The 24347-nt window shown below is 41.0% G+C and overlaps 1 protein-coding gene across 6 annotated transcripts; it reads right to left on the bottom strand.

Annotated features, from left to right (window-relative positions):
- Window positions 1-3: 3 nt before the first annotated feature.
- LOC125766294 (uncharacterized) lies at window positions 4-22631 on the bottom strand. 6 transcript variants are annotated; one of them, XM_049432107.1, is made up of 9 exons: window positions 22196-22631; window positions 15468-16139; window positions 10743-10988; window positions 10424-10677; window positions 9409-9563; window positions 8216-8431; window positions 7311-7455; window positions 4372-4652; window positions 4-1008 (listed from the first exon to the last, which is right to left on the bottom strand). In XM_049432107.1, exons 2-9 carry the CDS (start codon window positions 15982-15984, stop codon window positions 855-857), a joined length of 1968 nt encoding a protein of 655 aa, XP_049288064.1. In that variant the 5' UTR covers window positions 15985-16139; window positions 22196-22631; the 3' UTR covers window positions 4-854. The 6 variants fall into 6 exon arrangements, with proteins under 6 accessions (XP_049288064.1, XP_049288062.1, XP_049288063.1 ...); XM_049432105.1 differs by having other exon boundaries at window positions 22200-22631; XM_049432106.1 differs by having other exon boundaries at window positions 22249-22631.
- Between the last annotated feature and the right edge of the window lie 1716 nt (window positions 22632-24347).

Raw genomic sequence — 24347 nt, 5'->3', positions numbered from 1 at the left:
AGTGCTGCAGCGAATAAGAAAAAATACGTTTTCTAATTTATTCTATGAAATTTTATTCACTTCTTCCTGAATAATTGTGCCATAGTCAGCACACTAACGCTCTGTTTCCCCATTTAGTGCACTTCCATTTTATGTTCTATCCCTACTACTGAAAGACACCTACATTTTTAGACATTTTATTCACTCGTCCTATCTTCGGCCACCTGGCTCCAAATAAATAGGTCAATAAATAAGATAATAAATAAATAAATAAATAAATAAACGTGCCCCGGGGTCAAACCGAATGGGGACTCCTACATGGCCTACAGTGCAAGATGTTGCCCGAGAAAAATAACACGAAACCTTCCGATTGCTTCCGAGAGTTTTTTGTTGTCCGAGGCGGGCTTCGCTCAAGAAACCAAAACCCTGCCGACCGCGTTAACTAATTTTCATTTGCACTTTACAATTATTCATCTCTCCCGTTCCATTCGTACAAACTATTTCACGCATGTTTGCTTGTGTGCCACTACTACATCTGTATCAATTTTATCCCTACACCCAAAATGTTATCTCACTACACGCACAGCGCGCCATTTGTGCCTGAGTGAAACCTTTCGCCTTAAAACTAGCCTGATTGCGATGAAGTAGATGCGTTCGCTACGCTGCTTTTGCTTCTTAGAGGAAGGCTTGAGGAAATTGGAAAAAACAGATCAAATGGACACAAGTGGCGAAGTCTTCCCTAAGTTATGTACTGAGCTATTTACAGAGTAAGAAACATGTCCTTTGAGGTATGTGTCGATAGATCGTTGTGTGTTTACTGCTGATTTGTGTGTCTGCTTCAACGTGTCGTACGAAATCGCGATCCATGTACTGTACTACTTTTTCTTCTTCTCCATGTTGATCGTGCACTGGGAGTAGATTCGTTGACAATCTCGCTGATCTTGGCCGTCACGTGCTGCTTGAACATATCGGTAGAATCGAACAACGGCCGCGTTCGTTGACGTTGGTTTCTGAAGCTCCGAAGCATCTCTGAGAAATGGGAATAAAAGATGATAAATAAGTCAAAAATACTTTCTAATCATATCACCTCAATGTAATAGTGTACAATTCAAAATAAATAATAGAATAATGGGTCAAAAAGTAATTGAAACTAAACCTAGGTTGTGATCTGTTTCACCAGATCATTGTGCCCCACATTGCATACTTTCAGGCGTATAACACGCTCGACAACAAATTCAATTGTCGACTTAAGCTTACCATAGATTTGATCTACCCTAGATTTTTGTTTTCAATTTATATTTTTATTTGCATCAATTTAAATTTATAACTATAGCTTAAAAAAATGGTAATGCAAGAAACAGATTGTTATATATTTGTTGAATCTTTACATGTTGCAATCAAACCGTTAATTTATCTCATAACTACTTTTTTGAATTTGAAATTAACTTTGAAAGTTACTCTAAACTTTAAATTCAATCAACGTCAACGTCTGAAACTCATTACCAAATTTAACAACCCTTATAGCAGTATATTATTTCCATTGTTTGAAGTTTCTGATACGCATAAAATTCGGCATATTGCACACACATACGTTCCGACCGAGCAATACGAGTCTTAACGATTACCTCCTCGTGGTGTTATGTTCGAGCCAGCTATATCATTCCGATCTACTACCCTCCGTTGACAGCTATGATAAACACGGGGTTTTGCTAGGCGCCTAAACAATAGAGAGCGAGCCGTCAAATGGTACCCCGTTAGCTGCAGATATCTCGCTGCAGGTATTGTGGTTAGACACCGGTGCCTCGAGTAGCTCTGTCTCTTCGCGCAAAGCATTGGATTTCACTGGTCAGCGAAGCATGACCAAGTATGTGTGTAATTTTCATTGCGCCGATGGAAACGGCCTGCTTCACGTGTCACGGTCCCGGTCGCTTTACCCTGGCCACTTTCGCCGGTACCGGGACTCGAGCGTCGGTGAAAGAAAAGGGCGTACAAATTGCGCTTCAAAACATGGAAACAGATATTTCTTTCTATTGCGAACCATTTTGTTACTTTCAACAATGCTGGTGGTTGGGTACAGACGAATAAAACGTTCGATGCACATGCACTCGGAACGTATACATACGAAGAATAGCAGCAAGGTCATCGGATTAATAATTTCATGAAATATGTCTAGCACGTTAAATGCTATTAATTCTACCATAAAAATAACTCTTGCCTTCCGTTCCATAGTTCTCTTGGTCCATTCGGGAGTTTTTTTTTTCTTCTCCTCATGATATCAGAAGTTTTCACCTGTTCTCGAGGACATTAAACATAGTTTTAAAAAGTCATAAAAAAGGCATCCAACAATTTAGCCCACCAGTAGCGGAAAAGGTCATCTGGTGGGAAATTAATTGCGCACTTTCGTGTACGCCAATTAGGCAGCCACATATGCACAGTGGCCTCATTTTCGATTTCTAACTCCATACATTGTTGCTTTGCTTACTTGCTGGACCTATTTGTCATCTGTGCAAATTTTACGATGGGGAATTCAGGGAGTACGACATTCGCTACTAGTAATAATTACCGGCCCGAAAACCCATTAAAAACAACAGGGTGTTCCGCAAGTTATGCTGTTTTTGGGGTATTTTTTTGTTCATTTGCCTACAGAAGCCGCTAATTTCAGTACCACTAAAAAAAGTCCGGAAGCCGTACTTTTGGTAATCAGGGAAATAAATCGCTAGCAGATATGGCGATTAACTTAGTCACGATAACCAGGATAGGAAAGACAAAATTACGAGTGGAAGAAGATGCGAAATTATCTCCTTAAAAATGTTCCAAGTGTAATGACCATGTAAAATCAAGCATGATAATACTTTCGGTCAAACGGTATGGTAATTATATGCCAACAACACAGTTACTGCAAAGGTGTGATATTTTTTAAAGGTTAATTAAATTTTTTCAATATCTATTATCTCTTTGTTCCATTTTTTAAATTGTACCAGCGCTTTTTAGTAAAAAAAAGGAAAATTTTATACCATCCTAAACCATGTCCTAAAGACAATTTGATTAAACTATTCTGATGATATTTATCATATATTTTTCAAAAAGATCAAAAGTTCAAACAACACTCAAAATTACCTCAAAACGTATGTATAAATTATCTCGCGATTGAGATAAATTTAACAAATAAATGATCCAATTAATGTTTGTTTGAAACTGATTAAAGTCCAGTGAACGCATTAAATTACATGCGCTGGTGTTAGATTTATGAAACGATATGGAATGTGATTCATTCTCCACAACAGCTAATAATGCATTGTGTAAACATTAATCAACAAATACATTTTTCCCTATAAATTTATCAATTAACACGCAATACAGCAACCTAAAGCAATCTGCAATTACAATTCAATCATTTTCCGCAAACAATCCATTTTCATGAAGCACCAGTCCAGGCACTACCCATAACTGTGGCGGCATTATCCACCCGGGAGAAAGTCCATTATCGCTCTCTGCTCATTCTAAAATTGCAAAATGCACCCATCAATCTGTTCGCAAATAACTCATCGCAAGAACAGGCGCACCGCAAAGCTCCGGATGCCACGGGCTAACGCTTCCTATCTTTGCTGACGCGTACCACAATAACGCATCCACTTCATCCTAATAAAAGTACTTTAGCAGGAATGAGGCTCATCAGCTCCTACTTTTCTCTCCCCGATCCCCATTCCATCCCGTTCGTGGCCACTGTCCCGTTAGGACACCACTAATTGCGCACCTATATGGCGACCCTCGCTCAATTCGCTTTCGTTTTCCAGCTGGCGGGGGGGGGGGGGAGGACCAACGGACCAACTGCTGTTGTCCCGAACCAGCAAACTGGAAAGGTTCAACCCGGCTCTATCAGAGGTTGTGTGCGGCCACTGACCTGTTAATTAATCTATTCTGGAAAACGAAAATGAAACCAACATCGCAGCAGCCGGATAACGCACACGTAACGCGTGTGAAAGCTTCCCCGTACACACGAGCATATTGATCAAACATGCTCCAGGTTCAACAATCTGGCAGAGGCGGACTTGTGGCATATTCTCATGCATCAAACGCTGTTGGGAGCTGTGGAATCCCACGCCAGAAACAAGCCAACCTCGTGACCGTGAAGGCTCACCATACCACCAGCATCATGATGATGATGATGACGATGATAATGCTAATAGATGATTGTTATGCGTTTGCTAATCTGACGTGTGCCAAGATCTGCTCTTCAGCAACGTAACTTCATAGTGATCTCTCCCGTAACTGGGGGCAGAGTAAACACTTTTGCTACTGATTTCATTTTTCGAGATTCGTATAACTACATGTTCGTTACTTGTCCTGACGCATTGTCTTTGATTGAAAAGGTTCAATATTAAATTCGCTTACCTGCTGAGTTCTGCCGATACATAGTTGCTGTGTGGACTGTACTTGACAGGACTCTTGTACATGCTGCAGACGAGCCGCTCTCGACAGCTTTCGTCGACAATGCCGAGCGAATTGAACACCTTGTCCAACCGTTGCAAAATGGGACTGTAGAACGGATCGACTGGCCGCGGTGTGACGCCTTCCTGTACGTAGGCTTGCTGATTAACGATCGCTTGCTGTTTAGAAATCAGCTTCTGCTCCTGCGCTATCCTGTACGCTTCCTGTCGCTGAGCCTCACGTATCTGTAAATAAAACGCAAAACCGGCATTTAGTGAAAGTTCTGAAAAATGGAAATATTGCACCGCATCCTACGGGGTCGTAGATCACAAATTGCCAATCAATGTGTTAATGCAATTAACGCCCCGGTTGGTATACAATGCTACTCGGCCAACCATGAGCAGCAGGATCTGTGTGTATATGTGTTGATTGGCATACGCTTAGGCTGATCAGCCCAAAACATTGCTAATGGCGATCATGTATTTGCCGGCCGATTATTAGTTCCACACATCCCGCCGCGTCGATATTGTTTCCAGTGCGCGAGAAAGTATGTCGTATTGGCTTGTTGCGTCGATCGAAAGTATGTCCACGAGTGCTGTCTACAAGGTGCGTGCCTGTTTGATGATGTTCGAAATGCGTTTGCCCATGAAATTGCTGTACGTTCCCCATCGCCACCGGAAGCGACGATGAATCGAGGCCGTACGTGTAAACAAACGATCCACCAGTGGAATGGGTCAGCGGTGCGAACGACACCAGGTAAGGTGACCTTCATTTGAAAGGGGATTATGATTGCTAATTATTCTTCCATTTAATGGCCGGCATTATATGACACTGCGGCTGCCGAGATGTGATTATGTTTAGCGAAACTAATCTACGTTTGATGGAGAAAGAGTTCGCAGCACGAAACAATGGAAAGCGTTACTTTACTAACACATTAAACACTGACCATGTAAGCTGCCTTTAGTAGGTATCGAGACGAACCAATAAAAAGTCGTTCAAAATATCATATTTTCCAGTATGATTTCCAATGAGATTTCCAATCGATGGATTTTAGCCATTCTTCAAACGAATTATCATTTAATTCGTAACAGCCATTGCGAAAAACATTAGCAAAAAACACTTTTTGCCTACAAGCCTTATTTCCTATAATGTCTTCGGGATTTCTAATGTCCAATTTCCAACTCCTCCACAATATATTAAATCTGTTAGGCGCGAGCAAAGTAAGATATTGGGGAAACAGTGAGGAATTTCCTTATCAAGATGGAAATTACGAGAAAATAAGGTACAATGATGTTATAGAAACTTCAAACGTAGGAGATTTTTCAATGTTGCCGAGGCTAATACAAGTTGATCATTACGGTCATCAACGGAATGAAAAACAGTGAACTTCAACATAGTTGATCGAGTTTTTCACATAACAAGCAAATCGAAATGCTAAGAAAATATCACTTTAAACAAATATAATCTCGCTTAAAAAGCATTTGGATAAAGAAATTAAAGCAGGGACAAAAATCCGGATGAATCACTTTCATCCATAATGGATCCACTCTCTCTCTCTCTCTTTCCTTCCAGGAAGAAATACAGCAATCCTGATGGCCATTACTCAAGCAACGATATAAACATTTGTTCGTTTAACCTAACGTAAGTGAAGTGAAAAATAACCAATTAAGAGTATAATTTACTAGAGTGTCTTATAGTAACAATTTCATTTTATCAGGTTTATAGTAAATATTATATAATTTTTTAAATGGAATTATTTTGGCATGGAACGGAGATTTCAAATTTTCATATAAATTGTATGCAAAATTTTCACTCACATAACGATTTTTTCGTTCAACGACGAAAACACTGCAACGAATTAAACTCTCCGAATACTTAATGAGTAAGAACGTTCACTCTAGAAACATTAATGTTTTTATTAATCGTATGTTTTCATTAATCAGTTGTCGTAGAACAGCAAGAGAATCGATGAAGTTTTCTAAAAATCTCAACAAATATAGCATTGTTGGAAAAGGAAAAATTGTTTCAATTATTAAAAAAAAATATCAAAACTCAGTCGCCTTTAGATTTTGATCTACTTTCCTAAAGTATACTATTAACTTCAGGCGGAAGATATACAAAACTCATATAAAGATAAATTTTAGTTTATGATAGAAAAACATTAAATTGTTGTGTTTGAACCGTACATTGTCTGTCAAAAAAATAAGCTATAATCATTTTCTTCCTAAGCCACATGTTTAGTTCACAAACAAATAGCTTCTCATTTTCACCACATTGAAAACAATTAAATAAACAACAAGATGTGTACCACAAGCAAAGATTTAAAAGGTAGATAAACCAATAATTGAATGTCATTACTAAAAGTACAGCAAACCACAAAACTACTACCAAAATTACTCTGCGCTACGAGATTCATAGACAACCAGCAAATCAACGCTTTCCATCGGTTAATCATAATCCATTCCATTGTGCCATTTTTTGTGTTGCTATCTTTCTTATTTTGCATCCGAATGTAACCAGCAACCAGTGACTTATGCAGATTATGCATGCCATTTGCACTTTAATCATCATCACCGGCGATACAATTGGCAATGCACTTGCAAACACTTTCACTACAGCGGGTTGGGGTTTTCACCGGAATGACAACGCTTAGCGTGTTGGTGTTTACCTTGCCAGCATCGCCCATTTTACCGAATGGGTTTTATTATGCTCTGTGGTTTTGTTTCACTTTCGTCTGTGACATGTGACTCATAATTGGATACCGCCTTCAATCCCCTCTTCAGCACGCAATAACGTACGCTACCGCTCTCAGCCAACATCCGCTTGGTTGGAGAAAACGGTACACATGTCTGTGGAACTATGACGTTTAAAACTCACGATATACTACTCCGTGTGATACTTACAATCTGTTCTTCCGCCGATAACGTCGGTCCGGATGGTGCTGACACGTACTGAGCCGCGATCGAGGTAGCCGCCCCGGTTGGGATCCGTTTTTGGGCGGATGAGCTATATCCTGGCGGTCCGTACACTGGTTTCGGACTGTGGACCCTACGCTCGGCATCAAAATGTCGAAAGCAATAATAAAACGTGAAGAGACATGAAAAAAGAATGCGTATGACATAGACAATCAAATTAGCAACATCAGATCGTCTCTTTCTGGGACCATTGTAACGCACTGGTTTAAAGTCTGGGCCGAGGAGAAATGCGTTTTATCAAACTTGGGAGAAAGGAGTTGCTGGAGCTGCACTAAGCCGGTATGCTATGTCAGACTTTATTGAACGAACGTGATAAGCCCGTACATCGTAATCTGCTACAACAATGCTGCGAAAGTTGATCGTGTTTTGTTTTAGTGCGCTACATGATGTGGCTTTGGTTGGTTCTTGATCGAAACTACTTTAGAAACGCAGCAGATGTGGATGCATGTTATGATGAGATGTTTTGTTTTTTTTTTGTTTTTTTTTTTTTGGTCTTAGTTCGCACATTTTGTTCACCAAGTGCTTGGATGTTAGTGATGGAACATGTAATTAGTGTCTCGGATGATCGATTTAGGAGAGGGTTTTTTTTGTTCCCGGTTGGTTTGATTTTAGTCACAAATGGATGGATGATCAGATGATGTTAATCACGTGCATGAGGGGAAAGAACATCGCGAGTAGTAATGGAGGACAAGGACCGATTCCGAAATCGCGGAACATGGGTTTTTGGGGGCTGGTTTTCTATGAGGGTTTTTTTTTGCTTCTCTGGGATGGTAAGGTGTGCTCGGCATAAATCGTTATGCCTGCCAGCCTGTTAGCCTAGCGCTGGAACCTACCTGCTGGCGGCGTGCTGCGTGAGTGGATTTACATTGTAGCTGCCGCTGCCACCGACGGCACCATTGGGGGAGGTGGGCGGCGAGGTGAAGTATGGCGATGATTGTGGTGCTGATGTATTTGTGCTTTCGCCCAAACCCCATGCTTTGATATCGTTCAAGTCATCGTACTTTGGCTTGAACGATGTGTCTACGTACGAGTTTCTATCGCTAATGAACCTGCGTTCAAAGAAGGTTTGTTGTAGGTTCGACTCGCTTATGGAACTTTGCTTATGGTTTTCGTGTTACGTTGTTGCGATTAAGATGTGTGCTATCAGATAATGAATATGAACTAGTGATATGTTTCCCGCATGCCACCCGATGTGTTAGTGGCCGAATTTCCAAGAAGCGAAACGCACCCACCAATTACCAATGACCAATTATTAATCGCTACCGCTAGTTTGACCCACCGCTACTACTTAAATATACCAGGCAAGCTAAAGATGAAGATGGAACGAAAATGAGGACTACGGATGAAGTGCTTAATTTTGATACAAATTGACAAAGGAAAGCTAGGAAAAGGGTGCCATCGAGCAGCTTGGCAGACCGGCGTAAACCGGTGGATACTGTTATCTCAGCTCCGGAAAGACATTGTGCCAGAGTGAACTATAAAATAAAAAACAAACGAAGAAGAAAAAAACGCACGGCCGGGACTCCGATATGAATCATGTGGAGAATATGGGGAGAAAAACGGAATCATTAGTTGTGCTCCGGAGCGATTCGAGGCAAAGCACGCTTATACATTTCGTTTTTGGGAAAAAGTTAACCCCTAAACAATGCCTTTTGATAGAAGCTAGAAGGAAGCAACAAAACGTCACTACTTGGAAGTTGGTGGAAAACATTTTGACTTACGAGTTAGATAAGCTGTCACGATTATTATTTTCTATTGTTTTTTTCTTTCTTTAAACTGTTATACAGCAGACAATAGTGATAGCATTAAGAGAAGTATTTTACCAAGCTTAAGATCAAATTTTCATTTGTGCTACGAGGAAAGGAAAGAAGTTTGTGTGAAATCTTAATGTGCATGTCGTTTTTTTTGTCAATGTGCATCAAATTGTAAGAGTCTACCAGTAAGAAACAACATTCAACATTCATTATTACCTACACCCTACAACAAGCTATTGTATTAAGTAACTTTTTCGTAGAAGTATACTCACTCTGAGCCCAATCCAGGAGCGGTAAATTCGTAGTTCACTTCCGGCTGATAGTGCGTGTGGGGTGGAACCGGTGCTCCGTGCAAAAATTCCGACGGATGACCTCGTGGAGGCTTCGTGTAAATCAACTCCGGAGTAGCGTGCTCGTGTGGATAAAACTGCAAAACAGCCGAATGAAAAAGAGATGCAGCTATGAATCAGGGGCTTCCAAATTGAGTTTCCTACAGCAGCAACAAAAAAAAAGATTCCCCACAGATTGAGAGATTTCCTCTCGTGACGTAGTTGGTCAGGTCCGTTGGGCTTATCTGCTGCAATCGAGCGCTTCGCAACGGGGAATGCGCGCCCTACGCACTCACCGATGACCTATTAACAGTCAGGGAAGATCCTCCTTCAATATGCGTATAGGAAGTGAAACTTCAGCAAAATAAAAGCGCCCAGGTTTCGAGCGAAGATTATATCGCCCCTGGTGTGGCTGGATACTCCACAAAGCCGGAACCAACATAACCCCCAAACGGTGGCGCACTAAAGCGTGCACCGTAGGTACCAAAAAGAAGACGAAAAAAAACGTAAACCGGCATGTGCAAGGCGCGAAATGGTGAACGATTGTAATCGTAAATTGTCTACCATGGGTGCCCGCAGCAAAAAAAAAACACATCCCATACACACAGTCAGACATAAATTCAACTCCCCAAAACAACACCCGTGTGTGTACGAGGTTCAACAAACTCTTGACCGAGTTTGGGATGCGATTTAGGCCCCCTCTCCATTTTTCGTGAAAATTCCGTGGTCGACCGTTGTACGCTGTCTTCGGTACGTTTTCGACCGCCGTTTTCCAGCACCAGCTCGAGGTCAGCCAGCCGGGCCGGGTGAATGGGTTTTAATAGGCAGCAGATTATACAATAATTGAGCCACGGACGCACTGGATGGCACTGCTGACCGATATAGTACAAAATGGAAGCGCTCCGGCTTAGGTGCGAAGTCGGAAGTCGGCCGTCGGCCAATTTGTGGGTCAGCTTACCGTGTGCAGATGGTTGATGTGGTGCTGATGATGGTGGAAGTTCGGCTTGTGGTAGGACGCGTGATAGTACGAGCAGAGCTTGAATATGTGCGCCAACGCCGGGAACAGGAATAGCAGGAACTTCAGCACCAGCTTTTTGGCCGTACCGACACCGACCAACAGTGGCAATAGCCACATCACCTTAATCTTGATGATCTTGATGATGAGCACAATCGCAAGGAAGGCTAGTAGCAGCTTGTTCTGAAAGAATTTCTCTGCAAATAGGAATGCAAATTAAAATGAATTAGTTGCTCCGGATCCTGGTTAGGTAGCTGCTTACTGATCTTCTTGAACAGGATCCTGGGTGTGCCGTGTCCACGGGCCTCCGCTAGCTCGGTGCGAGGTACGAATTCCAGCTTCGCGATCATCCCATTACCCTCGATGGCTCGTGGTTGGATGCGGAAGATTGCACCATCGAACATGACCTCCGGCATCTGGACGCTGACGTCGTGCGTTAGCATGAACTTGAGGCTCTTCTCTCGCAGCGCCGTAGTGACCTCTTCGATCGGTGACGACGGTTCGAATGCTGTGAAATCGACAAACACAAAAAACGACTTTAAGTTTGCAAAAGAGAATCCCCACAGACAGGCGCTGTTGATGCAGTCGCCGGTCAGTTGGTATCCGGTAGAAGTGAAAGTTGAAGATGTCGAACTCTGGGTGTGTGTGCGTCACCGAAATTCGATTCACTCGCCAGGTAACAGTGTGTCCGTGTTTATCCACACCTTACTAAAGGTTCGCAGGCGGGATGAATAAAAACGGAGGATAGTGAGCAGGCCGCATCGATACGAACCGGTCCTCCTGTATGAACAATTTCATGTATGCAGTTTCACTTACTACTCCAGTGGGGAAATTCATAGAGAGTAAATATGAGAGTTGTTCGTTTATCATCATTTCTTGTCATTGAAGTGTCCACAAACTTCAGGTAGTGTGTGTATTTGGAATAAACGTAAGGAAAATTTTACATATTTATTTCATTTAACGCTTTCATAGCATTTTAATACATTTCTGACAAAATGAAGTACAGATGATAATATCTTTGAATATTTTATCAAAGCGTCCCGGTTATTAAATGGTAGTGAATCTAGTCATAGTCATTAAAAAAACAAGTATCGAATTCCATCCAGACCTCGCTGCTGGATATCTTGTTTACAGATAAATAGATGAAGTTAAAAAATACGCACAATGTCCGCATGATCAGACAGATACCGAGCTACTAAGGGTTACCGGATAAATGCAATTTATTAGTTTATTCGTGTTTTGAGATTAAGTAGGGTAAAGAGATTACTGTAAAACAGTTTTGTTAGTGCCCAACGATCTGTCAAACCTGGTTCCTTTAAACAAATGTAATAAATTAAAAAAAAATAAACCAAACAATAAAGCTGAAACCTCAACTAACCCATTCAAAACCTTATTCATTATTTTAGAAATAATGCTTCAAGATTTTTAAATTAACTCATATGAGTCATCTTGTCACAAACAAATTGATTTGATCTCTTTAAAATTGCTAAATCTTGCAAAAAATCAGCCAATATTGGGTATACAAATAAGTTTCCAGCGTCTTGATTACCTCGACTAAAAAGAAGCATATTGCGGTAAAAGAGCATATTGAATTGACCAAAACAATCGGTAGATCGGAGACTTGCCATCAGTCTTATCTCTAACACGGTCTAGGTAGAAATGGCTGTCAAATTTGCTAACAAGTATCTAGTCACATATTTTCGATGTTTTTCCTTTTATGTTTTCCTTTAGCTTTAAATGATTTTGTTGGGCCTAATATCATTCTCCACTGATGGTTTAAATACTTAGCGGTATTTCGTAGTATCAGATTATACCAAAACGTTACAAAAATATCCAGATTTTGACATATTTTTAGCCTCACTAGTACAAATGAGAGCGGACAGGTGGTGTATGTATGTGAGAAACGGCGCTGGTTCCGTAAGACAGGATCAGATATCAAATCCCAACAGGATCGTCGTCCAAATAGCAAGGAGAGACTTTCCGGATATGTGGTAAAAATAAGTCTAGTAAGACAGATATGTCTGGCATTACTTTAGAAGTCATTAAACCAAGAAGACGACACAAATGAGATCGGTGCCGGGTTCTCCTTTTTAAAGCTTTTAAAAATGATAAGAAAATTCTTTGTAAACCCTATACTATCAAAAGACCCTTAAGTGAGCAAAAGAAAAAAAGATAAAAAAGAAACACAGTACCTTCCGAGCTTTTCCTTTCATTGAAGTCGTCAAACACACTGTTGAATATATCCACCCATTGACCTTTGTTTTGCTCTAATACTGCGTGAACTACATTACGCATTAAAACCCACATTCCGAATTTAATTCCATTTCTAGGTCAAACGCAAGATGACCGCTCCGCAATTAGAATTAAATTCCCCAAACTTTATGTTCCTGTTTAATGTCTTTCTACCAAAACAATCTCATCCGCCCTTGCTTATTTGCCAGCTGTGTGCAAACTGAATTTTTGTGTCACTCAAAGTAGGACAGTCTAATTTTTGGTGATTTTTCAACGAAAAAAAAAAAGAAGTAAACAATTCAACAGTAGAAAACTCTCTGCCTTTTTCTGCACGTACGCCTTAAGCATTCCGGGACGCATACAGTTACAAATGGTTTCTCAAGATAACAAATAGCAGTAATACTTCAATTTGCTCAAAGTGCACCATCACCCAATGAAGAGCCGCTATTTGATAGCCTTTTCACTGTCTAAGATGAAATCGTTCGCCGTTACAAACGTAAACGCAAAGAAAAAGGGCTCAGTTTCGAGGCTAAATGTGTCAATTTCGATTTTACACCGACAAATCTCGTACGACTTGGGAAGCCGCCCAACAAGTGTCCAATTTCTCCGTCGGTTAATGCCCATTCCCTGCAACAGCAACCGTCAAGTGTGGTTGGCGATCGCCATAAAAATTGCTTTTGAATGGACAGAAATTTTTGGTCAATTTTCCTTTCGCCAGCGCCAGTTTCGTTGGAAAAGTCGCGCGTACGTGGAGCGGCTGTTTTGTTTTCCCTATCGCCAACGGAATGTAAATGGCACAATCAGCGTAAGAGTGCGTCATCGTCATTACCATCGAAAGCAAATGATGAAATTTGTTCACACAAATCGCCATCAAACACTTGATTTCTTCCCTAGGAGTGACTCTGCTCACCGTGGTGCCTGTTCTGCGGTTTGTTTTGATTTTATTTAACTTTCTTCCGTTAGCGATCCCACGGGCAGTCACGTACCGTCACCGAAAAAACGAACCCTCTCTGCTTTGGCGGTGATTCAAAAGTGTTGAGCTGAGTTTCACTTTTCACAGCGCGGCACAGGCATGATTTAAATCTCGTGAATCAAATCGGATGTGGTCAATCTTCCGTCAAGGAGGGTTTCAGTACCCAACTCTAAACAGGAAGACATCGTTGGTCGTTGCTATGCTTCACCCAATACTATTAAGGCTAATAATAGTTATGCATCGTAAGATACGCTTGCAAATGAGCTCACAGAATAGTAAAAACGCATCTTCATCAATACAGGTCAAAGAGGCGACACCCCAAGGGCGCCTTCCGGGATCTACCGGGGCCACTTTCATCGCTTCGAGATCAAGGAAGGGATCGATTATGAGAAGTTTCTTACACCGACGCCTCCCTACGTTCGTTTTCCACCCAAACACCATCATAGTGCTGAATGGAAAGTGCATCTCATTTACCATTCCCGTCCACCAGTTCCCGTTTGCAGCATTCCTTTCATGATGATGTATGCAATCCGACCAGGCACGACTGAAGAAGAAACCGGCTGAAACTTAAAAGCCTCCTCGAAAACTGTGTTACTGGTGGCGTACGATGCCCGTTTTGCCTTTTGCGCTTGGAACCGCCTAGGCTACGGGACGCACCGTGCGGCACGAAAGGAAGGCACTGGACTTCCGACGCAACGGTGCGTGCCAGAAACCGGTTCTAGCTAAACTGACACGACCTCCAGGAAGGGCAAATGATCGAGATGCAGACTGGGCCACGCGTGCAGTTTCGCTTTCCATGCGTACTCACTTCAGCGCTTCTTTGTTGTTGCTCCACCGACAACAAGTGCAAGTGTAACATCACACACTGGAGCAGGGCATTAGAATTTTCATCTTCATCGGCATACATAAATCAGGTCCGCGCCCGGTCTTCCTCACCGTATCGAAAGTACTCGCACACTTTCGTTCAGCTGGGATGAGAAAATGATTAGCTTCCTAATTGGGATGGGAGTGAGTTGATCTTGATCTGGTCAGGCGGGCGATGAAATGACAGCGCACACCGAAGACAGACGCTCGACTAATCTATCGAAAGCGTGTTCTTTGCGAGACCGGAACCAACCATCTATCATTATCATTATTGCGCCAGGTTGCTGGCAACAAAATGTTTCACTAACAGCACTCAAAAGGGAACGATCCATTTAAAACCTGTTGCATACAATGGAGGACACTGCAGAGTAATTTTCAGATGTGGGGGTTTTGTGATGATCGAGCAAGCCGGACAAGAGTATTGAAAGACATTTTCAAATTGAATTCCAATTGATTTATAGCTCACGTAAAAAGACGTACAACCCAGGCAAAACTTCATTTTTTATTTTATTATTTAATTGAATTATTTTCTACTAAACTTTTCACTTCATTTGTACATCACTTTATGATAAATAAACTAAAAAACAAACTATGCTCCAATCGTATATGAAAACGACTGAAAAAAGCTGTTATCTAATATCAACTAAGTAAGATGTACATACCAAACAATGACCATTGAAACGGCTCACAACAAAAAACCTGCCTGCCAACGTACTTAACCTTTTATCGTTTCGGAACTCACGAAATGACCCGTCAAGTTTACTAACTTTAACGACAAAACATGCATACGACACGCGCACGATACGCACGTGCGTGTGTACGAAGTGTCGTAAAGGGAAGTTAAGGAGGCCCATTACAAGGGAGGATGATTTACGCCATATGCCATAGATAAACACACACTCAAACCGAGCTACTTACCACTGCGAGCGTCCGGGATTTCGTTTTCGCTGTCCTCCTCCCCATCGTTGGCGTCGTTTGCTTCACGCGTGTACTTGGTGAAATCGACCCGATTCCGTAGGAACTGCACACGGTTCGTAAAGTTCACGTTCTCCACATCCAGCTGTTCTCCCAGGAAGCTGTACACGTTCTTCTGTATGCAGGCGAACGTTGGCTTACGCATACATTCTGCAATCAGTGCATCCCACAGATGGTTACCGGTAGAGAACATCGGTCGACTACTGGCACGGCCGGTACTGGAGTTGCTCACCGGGAACTCCGTCACACTCGTAGCATTCACGATGGTGGGTTCCGTTGTAGCGCTAACACTTGTACACAGCACTGCCACGGTCAATGCAAACAGTGCGAATGCACCCGATTCCACCAACTGTCGTTTCCGGTTGTTTGTGTTGGTGTGTCCTCCGGTGCCATTGAACATCCCGTAGCTACCGATATTGCCGGGCGCTACCGATGTCTCACTTTGTGCACTTTGTTTCATGATAGCAATGCTTCTTATGATAAAGATCTGTTTTTCTTCCTATTCACTATATTCACAATGTTCTTCAAGCACTCACAAGCGACCACTACGCACTACACCGCCATACGTTTAATATCCGTTTATCAAACCATGGCAATCCTCAGAGGATTGTACAACTGCAATAGAAGAGGACATTACCTATCAGTATCAAGAGCAGAAAGTGAACGTTACCAGCTGATGTCACGAGTACGACTATACCGGTTACCGTCTGTTCGAGCGGTACAAAAGATGTAGGAAAATTCCCGCCCGATCCCTTTGCGGGTGTAGGATGAACTGGCCAGCCTACTACCGAAGATGTTGGAACATGGCTGAGTGTTGTCCAATTTCTCTATCCACTCAAACGGGATTTCAAACCTCGCGTTCCAAGATGCAGCACCGTTCAGCCTGATGACCCATGCGTACGTGATGATAAGATACACCCATATGCCCATTTATTACCATGCAAAGGATGCTCCTGATGGGTGTCCCAAAATTCGAAAGTGGATCATGCACTCGAAACGTTTCAAAACTTCCTTGTCTTACTGGATCGTCTTTTGTTTTTGTTTTGTATACCTCTGCGTGTGTTTCTATAAGTTGTCCATAAATTTAAATACGTCTCCGATACGGTAGACCTTTCGTTCCACGTCGATTCCTTCCTTCCGTGAGACAGGGTATAAACGCAGAAACTTTACATACGTTACAAATGGGCGTGTAATGCACATGTCAATGAAGAAATTTCTAATTTTACATGCACAATGTTTTGTCTTGTTTTTTTTTTTCTGACACGCTAATAGTTTTGTGCTTTGCTTTCATTTTCTTGTTTGAGTTTTGTTTAAATGTCGAAAAACTACGCCACCTGTTAACTATTCAACTCGTGAGAAAAGATCAATTGACATGCTACCTAACATACACCATTCAACGATCTAAGGCTGACCGACATTCAACAGCGCAAACAGAGCATAGTACCACGCAAGTTTTTTGGAAACCTCAAGATGGAATTCTAAGCACATGGATCTACTTTTTCTGGGATACATTTTCTTGCACATGGAGAAACTAGTACGGATTTACTTCAGACCGTAGCCACTTGAAAGGTTTTCATTGATAAATAATTGCACGATCCGGTAATGGCCGATCTCACATTAGTTTGATGGTACAAAAACATTTGGATCGTTTACAATTGCAGGGTTTTCAAGAGCAAAATAACCCCGCACCCATATCCCTAATTACAGGGTGTTCCCTCTTTCAAATATTTCGACCCGGTGTAATTTCTATTTCAACCAAACCGAAAATAAAAACACGCTGGCCACCCGTGGATGCATCGCTAATTTTCGTCGCTTGCGAAAGCGGTCGAAGTGTATGTGTGCACTTCCTTTTCTATTTATTTCCACTTGGAAAAGTGAAACCGATTCGGCACCGGTTCGGGAGAAGGTTAGACCACATCTTCAATGGCGCCTCCCTCCCCCTGCACCGATCTTTAACCGGCTAGAGAAACTTCAACTTGTCGGTAAATAGCTCTAACAAGTAGGTACGGTAAGAAAGATTCCTATCATACGTTTCTGATGGCTCTTCTGGCGTCAGATGATGGAAGTGTCTTCAAACATACCGGTTTTTTCCGATACGATGAGATGGAGATAATTTTTCCTTGTTTACAGCCGGACGATGCCAATTCGGGTCCGTAGACATGTTTAATCAAACGGTAATCGAATTGGGCGTTAATTTCACCTGCCAAACGGCCGATTTCCCAATTCATGCTACCGGCAAAACACGCGATCGATTGAAACTATTAGAGCGATCGGACGACAGGATGGGCAAAAGCGATAATAGGCGTACAAAATGGCACGCCTCGTTTTCAACCCAACGCAACTCGCATCTTGCATTAATTGATTAATCAATTAATCAGAATCATCTTTCGCAGCCGATACCGTCGGCAGGGAAAACTAACGACGATCGTACTGCGTATCATTAATATTCACCTACTTCCCTACTAACAAACCACACCACACACATATGCTGCATTTCCGCTGCAAACTTACATCACGCGGGCCACAGATCGCGGCCACGAGAGTGATAATGACCGCTGGTGGCCGTGAACGAGAAAGCTTTTCCAGCACGCGCGCTTGTACGGAAGGGTGGCAATTAATATCCAATGGCTTCCAGTGCTGTGCGTGCATTTGCTCGTCTGATAGTATGCTTTTAAAAATGGTTTAAAAAGAAACAAAACAACAACAAAAACAATTGCTGCCCTAATGCCTGCGGCCTAGTGGATTGGCGTTAGTAAATATTCAAAATCTACCCCCCTGGGGGGAGGAGCATAAAAACGTTCAGCGATCACACTGCGAAACGGTGAAGTAACTTTTCCAGTAAGTTTTCCACTACGATACTGTGCCTTTCGATCACACGCCTATGGTGTATGCTTTTTTTTTATTTATCTCTTTCTATTGCTAGTTAAATTTTCCCATATCACGCACTGTTTAGCACCTCACCGCGATCACGCTGGACAACGATCATCTGATCATTTAGTGTTTAGCTACGAGAGTATTACTTTTCACTCCATGTGGAGCACTTCTCGCCCAGCGCACTTTACATGACCAACTAGGCACAAACTATAGTACCTTTTGCGTTCCACAATCGAATGTTCGTTCAATCGACTATTTTCACTATAGAAAGGTGCAGATCATACAAGTGTCTTATCGATGCATGATAACAAAAGCAGAAAAAAATACAATCCCGATATGTTTCAATCCAACCAGTATGACGCTTTCTCCTTTGATCTTTTATATGACGGGTGCTTTACGGTATTTTTCAGTTTGGCATTCGTGCACCGCACATCACTAGCGGCTTTGCTTTCAGCTGCTAATTTTGGAAAGAAAAAAAAACAATTTGCACATTATAATATTCAATTCTTCATAACATGAATCATATTGATAATTACAAAACTGTTCCAGGGAAAGCTTTTAAGCATATTAACCTTTCGGTTGTATTTTTATTATAGATTACTGTTATTTTTCACACCTCTCCTTCGTTTGGCAGTGTACGTGAAACTTAAAGTCTGTTTTTTATAGTATCTAACCTGCCATATATGGTACGGAACACTTAGCGTCTGATTCTTCGTTGATCAAAACACTAGAAACTGTTCTTCAAAAAATTTAAAAGAAATCATATCACGAACAACTAGGTATAAATTATTAAATTAATGCACCCTTATGCACGCCCGAATAGTTTTGAAATTTTCCGAGCGAGTTTTCTGTTAAATTAATTTACACATTTTTTTAAACTAACGAAATTTTCCCAACGGTCCATTTTCCCTGCATTCTTTGTTGCTTCGGAATGCCGATAGAATTAAAATGCAATTACTTTTAACATATCATGACTTTGCACGAAACATCAAACACCCGGATACCGTTCTGGTGCTGAAATGGTCCAGCTACCTAAAACTGGCTGGCTATCAGGTAAAAACCCAACATAACAAAAAACTCAACCTCATATTTTCCACCGTTCAATGCTACCCCCTAAATTCCGAGGAAAAGGAGAAAAAACCTGTCGATGATGGGCTAATATGAACGATACATCCCAATAGAAACATTCTTGCCCACGATCTCCTGCACGCTAGAAACGACGATGGATAAGCGGTGATTTACCGCTAAAAATTCAGAGCAGAGCATCTCGACCGAGCATTGGTATCGCCAAGGTGAAAGAAAAAATTAAACGATCGACTCGATGATAATTTATTAGCGGCTGTTAGGTGGGTCAAGATGATCGTAACATTCTTCAGCCACCTTCTTCCGGATTCTTCCTGTGCGTGAACGGAAGTACAATAACCTCCCCGTAAGCGTTAAGCATCAAACCATCAATTAAAGGTGATCAAGCAACCAAACGAAAAATAAGCAGAACAGCACAACCACAGAACACAAAACGGAAGCTACGACTCCAGAAATTGGGTACATTCACTGCCTCATTGTAAGCGGGGTAACTGGTTGAAAAATACAAAAAACTTCATCAATTACTCATAATTTTAACGTTTTTGGTTTGCTCCTGTTTTTTCCCTTATCGTCCCGTCCAGTTTTTCATTATTCTTTCCGAACAGGGTCAGTGGAGTATGTCTTTTCGACTTTGACGTACTCGAATTGGCTTCTCGGTGTCAATTTAGGTAAGTGGGTTAGCGTCGACTCGATCGAATCGGTTGGGATTGATAAAATTGCTCGAGCAACTGGTAAAAAATCGATCTAAATGCTTCGATTACGCATGTTATTTCTTTGGAACGTTCTTCATCTGTAATTGTTTGGTGTAATTGAAAACAGAATACGAGGCATTTAAGGAAAGAAGACTTCTCCACTAAATTACACTTTTAAGCGTATTGAATGGTGTTCAACTGGTTTTAATGAGCAGTCGCAATCAGTAAGCTCATTTGGATGAAATTCTTTATCATTATCATTGCAAAGCGTTCCTTGTACAATTTCAGTTCCTGTTATTTTCTTGCCCAAAGTATAAGTGCTCGTTCATGCAATTTTATAGAGCTTTCTACTGCAAGTGGAAAATTTTGGAACCATCTTTGGATTCTTCGACTAGTTGGACTAGAATTTGTCAATGTAGTTCTGGAACTTTAGATAGGTTCAATTCTTTTAAAAATGTTGTCGACTGACACACTGTAAACTCTTCAATTTGTGAATTGAGAACGGTTCAAAAAGAGTCGATTTCAACTTACAAAAGCCGGAAACTAAAAATGGAAGGACCACGACTTATTCTAGTACAACTAGAACTAGACTTCTGGAAGACAATCCAAACATGATTCCAACTTTCCAAATTCAACTTGAAAACCTTGTAATAATCAATCTCTTCATACACAGCTACATGCTTGATAGTAACTTGTCATGATTCTAAAAGCATTCAAAGTGACACCATGCATACCATCATAGTGCTTCGGATGCGCCACTATCAAGCTGACACTCTCAACGAAGCTTTGTAGGGAAAGTGTTGTGTTTTTCTACAACATTCCTCATTGTTATCTCCAAATCTTGCATAAAATATAATTCATCTGTTGACATCGTCAAACTGTCCGAACAACCTTCTTCCGACCGGGAGCTGTAACATGAGAATTCTCCTCCGATTTGAATGAATTTGAAAAGTTGTCCCAATACGCAGTTAGTTTTTCGGTCGTAGACACACCAAACCACACCAACGCAGTACCGTTTGTCTTTCCCTACCGAAAACATTCCGTTAGCCATCGCTTATCAACCCCAACCTTTTTGGGTGAATTAATTAAACCACTCGCACGGACCCCACACCCAGCACAGCTACACAATAAATGTGGTCAGTGTGGTCTCGTCCAAAATCGGTCAACAGAAAAATATTCCCCCATACCTTCTTCCAACGGTAACCCTTTTGTTGAGACCAGGTCCGTTCCGGTATGTCATCCACGCTACTACGATTTCTTCCTTTTCGTATCCCAAACCACTGACGAATCTCTTTCGGTAATTTGTTTTTTTTATATGTCATTGTTAAGACCGTTCTCTTTCCGTTCTCTCGCTGAAGAGAAACCCCCATCCCCTTTGATTTGTCTTCCTTGTGTTGGTAAAACGGGACACTCGTGTTCTCAGATGTCATACAACGTGGAAAGCAGAACGGCGAAATATTAGCAAACCAAACAGGCTCCCTGCACCCGTATCTCGGAACACTTCTGAACGTTTCTGTCTACGCATTACTTCTTGAAAGTCGTCCAACTGCTTTGCGCAAACTTTTTCATTACACTTTTTGGGACAATCTCTCGCTCTCACCCTGACCCACCTGTGCACCGAAACGAACGTGTGATCTGTGTCAGCTACGTTTATCAATCCGAAAAGACGATCACCAATATCCTCGGAAGCGAGAAGCTGCCGTTCAATAGAATCTCAGTAAAGTGCGTACACTGCATCCCACTTTAAACACCCTTCAGATAAACTTTGTCCCTTCCCGCTGAGTGTACCTTTATCCACTTAGAGCTCACTAATTAATCACCGTGTAAACACACACTCTCGTTTATCCGCACTCGCTCAACCAACCACGGCTACTAGCGCTACAATTCGAGAAACCACAGCTCCGTTGTTTGCTCTCCTGCTCACTGTTTCACTCGCTATGGGCTGCGATCCGACGACGAAACCCGGTTGTGAAGGCAAACACCGGAATGGGAAAGCAGTGAAAGTTTGCCGCCACTACTCACGTACACATGGAAAAAAGGGGTTCACGTGTAGGTTTCGCTCGCGTAAAGCCTACCGCCAGATGATTCTCACGAACGAAGCCTTTCAACGGGCAAAACAAGCGCAACAATCGTACGCGTCCTCAGTGGCGCGCTGTTTCTATCAAACTGAGCCGGTTTCCGGTGCGCGCCGACTGTTTTATCAACTTTCTTTCTCATTCGCGATCGCTCACGGCGATCGCGGCCAATGTTTCGGTGGCTGTGCATGGAAGTACCTTCGGTATGTTTATTGTGCCGATCTTCGCCTAAGATGAGCTGGATGAGGTTGGAAGATTTGCCAACATACTCATCCCATTTCTTCGTGAGATGGTGAGAAGGACTGTTGTGAGATGAGCAGAATAAGGGAGACTGGGCATAGATGGAGTACATAATTGTGGCTTAGTAAAAATCATCATTGTATAAAATATTTATAAAACTATAATTACGTTTAAAATGGTTGCAAAAATGGTAGGTATTAGTAATGATTAATATTTGGATCATAAAAAATACAATGAAATATGTACATTTGTTACACTTTAATAAAGCGTCATTTATTTACAATAAATTACAAAAAAAATCACTATTACAGTTTCACAGGATCAAAATTTATGGACAAAAAAAATGTCTGTGTTTATTAATGTAAATCCCACCTAATCACAAAATATATTTGCACATACTGAAGAATCAGGATAAAATGTATATTTTATTGTTTTCATTTTCAAATGACAGTGTATTCCTCCAAGTTGAACTTGAATGTTTGAATGAACTTGAATGTCGAGATAGATCTGACATCCTGCCCATTTCCTGGAATTCTAAAAGTTTCTTAAAAGATTTAAAGCTTTCCGACTAGATTACTGAAAGCTTTGGAATTCCAAATGTTGCCCTGAATTCCGAATACTGTGAATGTAACCTTAGCACTTTTTAGTTCATCTTGGATATAATCTAGAAACGGCTTCGGCTTTGCCATTTCAACTAAAAACAAACTGTATAAGCTGGCTTTTAAATGAAGGTAACTCAATTACTATAATAGAACATATAATTAAATCCGGTTATTTTAAAGGTTAATTTAATTTCATCGAGACGGAACCATCCACATAAGAGAATAACTTTTATACTTAAAACGCTTTGTTAAATGTTCGACTTTCGTCGTACCTTGAAATAATTACCATTATCATAATAAATTTAGACTGTAATTAGAATAATAATTTCAATGTGACCTTTTCTTTGTGAAACTAAATAGAAATACTAATTCTTTAATTAATACAAAGGAAATAAATTTATTCAAAGTGAAATTAATTTGCATATTGCTAGGAACTGTGCTATATATTAATAAGAATATGATGTACAATAAAAAATATAAATAAATGAAGCGAATGTGAAAAATATTACTTTGATATTTTTTTTATTTTTGATGACAACTACCTTTTAAATGAGGGTAATATTTTTTGTAACATAAAATATAGTACAATATGCAAATGATTTCACTACCCGTCAAGCTTCGTACGATCATCCGGTTTGATGCACTTAAGAACAAAAAAGTAATTGCACTTTGATCGGATGTGGACGTGGTTTGTAGGTGATCTCTTTTCTGCAGATCGCTTACTCTACATACGAGAAACAGGTGTGCGTATCAATCTTGTTTGATCGTTGGAGTGAAAGTGCATCATTCTGCCACATGGCGTTGTTACATTTTATGCGTTCTCATGCATCTAAACGAACGAGTTTTGTTGCAATCATCACACCGACATCCATTCTAAGTGAAACAATTGTATTGTTTTCGTTGCGTATTTATTTAATTCGATGGTCATTAAAAGCTGAAAGATTGTTTTGATTTAACGTGCCGTGACTTACCGCGGTAAAGAAACGTTCGCTTACCAACCCAAGTGTATCAATATTTATAACAGATCTATTGTTTGCACAACATGATTTAACGGAACATTATACGAATTTCAAATATACGAAGTTTATTAAATAATAAACATAATACGAATTTCAAAATATACGTAGTTTAATAAATGATGAGAAAACAATCATCCGAGAATTTTAATGTAACCGATAAAAATATTACGGTAAATTTTCAACAACAAAGCGGGTTTCTATGAAATGTTTAATGTAGTTTTGTGCTTGTCATTCATAT

This window comes from Anopheles funestus, chromosome 2RL (assembly GCF_943734845.2).
Source record: "Anopheles funestus chromosome 2RL, idAnoFuneDA-416_04, whole genome shotgun sequence".
Taxonomy (NCBI): domain Eukaryota; kingdom Metazoa; phylum Arthropoda; class Insecta; order Diptera; family Culicidae; genus Anopheles; species Anopheles funestus.
The sequence above is the reverse complement of the archived record's forward strand: the minus strand, read 5'-3'. Positions and strand labels throughout refer to the sequence as shown.

Coding starts and splice junctions, on each gene's coding strand:
- LOC125766294 (XM_049432107.1), bottom strand. CDS start 15,984: ATGAAACAAAGTGCACAAAGTGAGACATCGGTAGCGCCCGGCAATATC. Junction 10,989..15,467: donor AATCCCGGACGCTCGCAGTG/GTAAGTAGCTCG, acceptor TCGATTTCACAG/CATTCGAACCGTCGTCACCG. Junction 10,678..10,742: donor GATCCTGTTCAAGAAGATCA/GTAAGCAGCTAC, acceptor TCCTATTTGCAG/AGAAATTCTTTCAGAACAAG.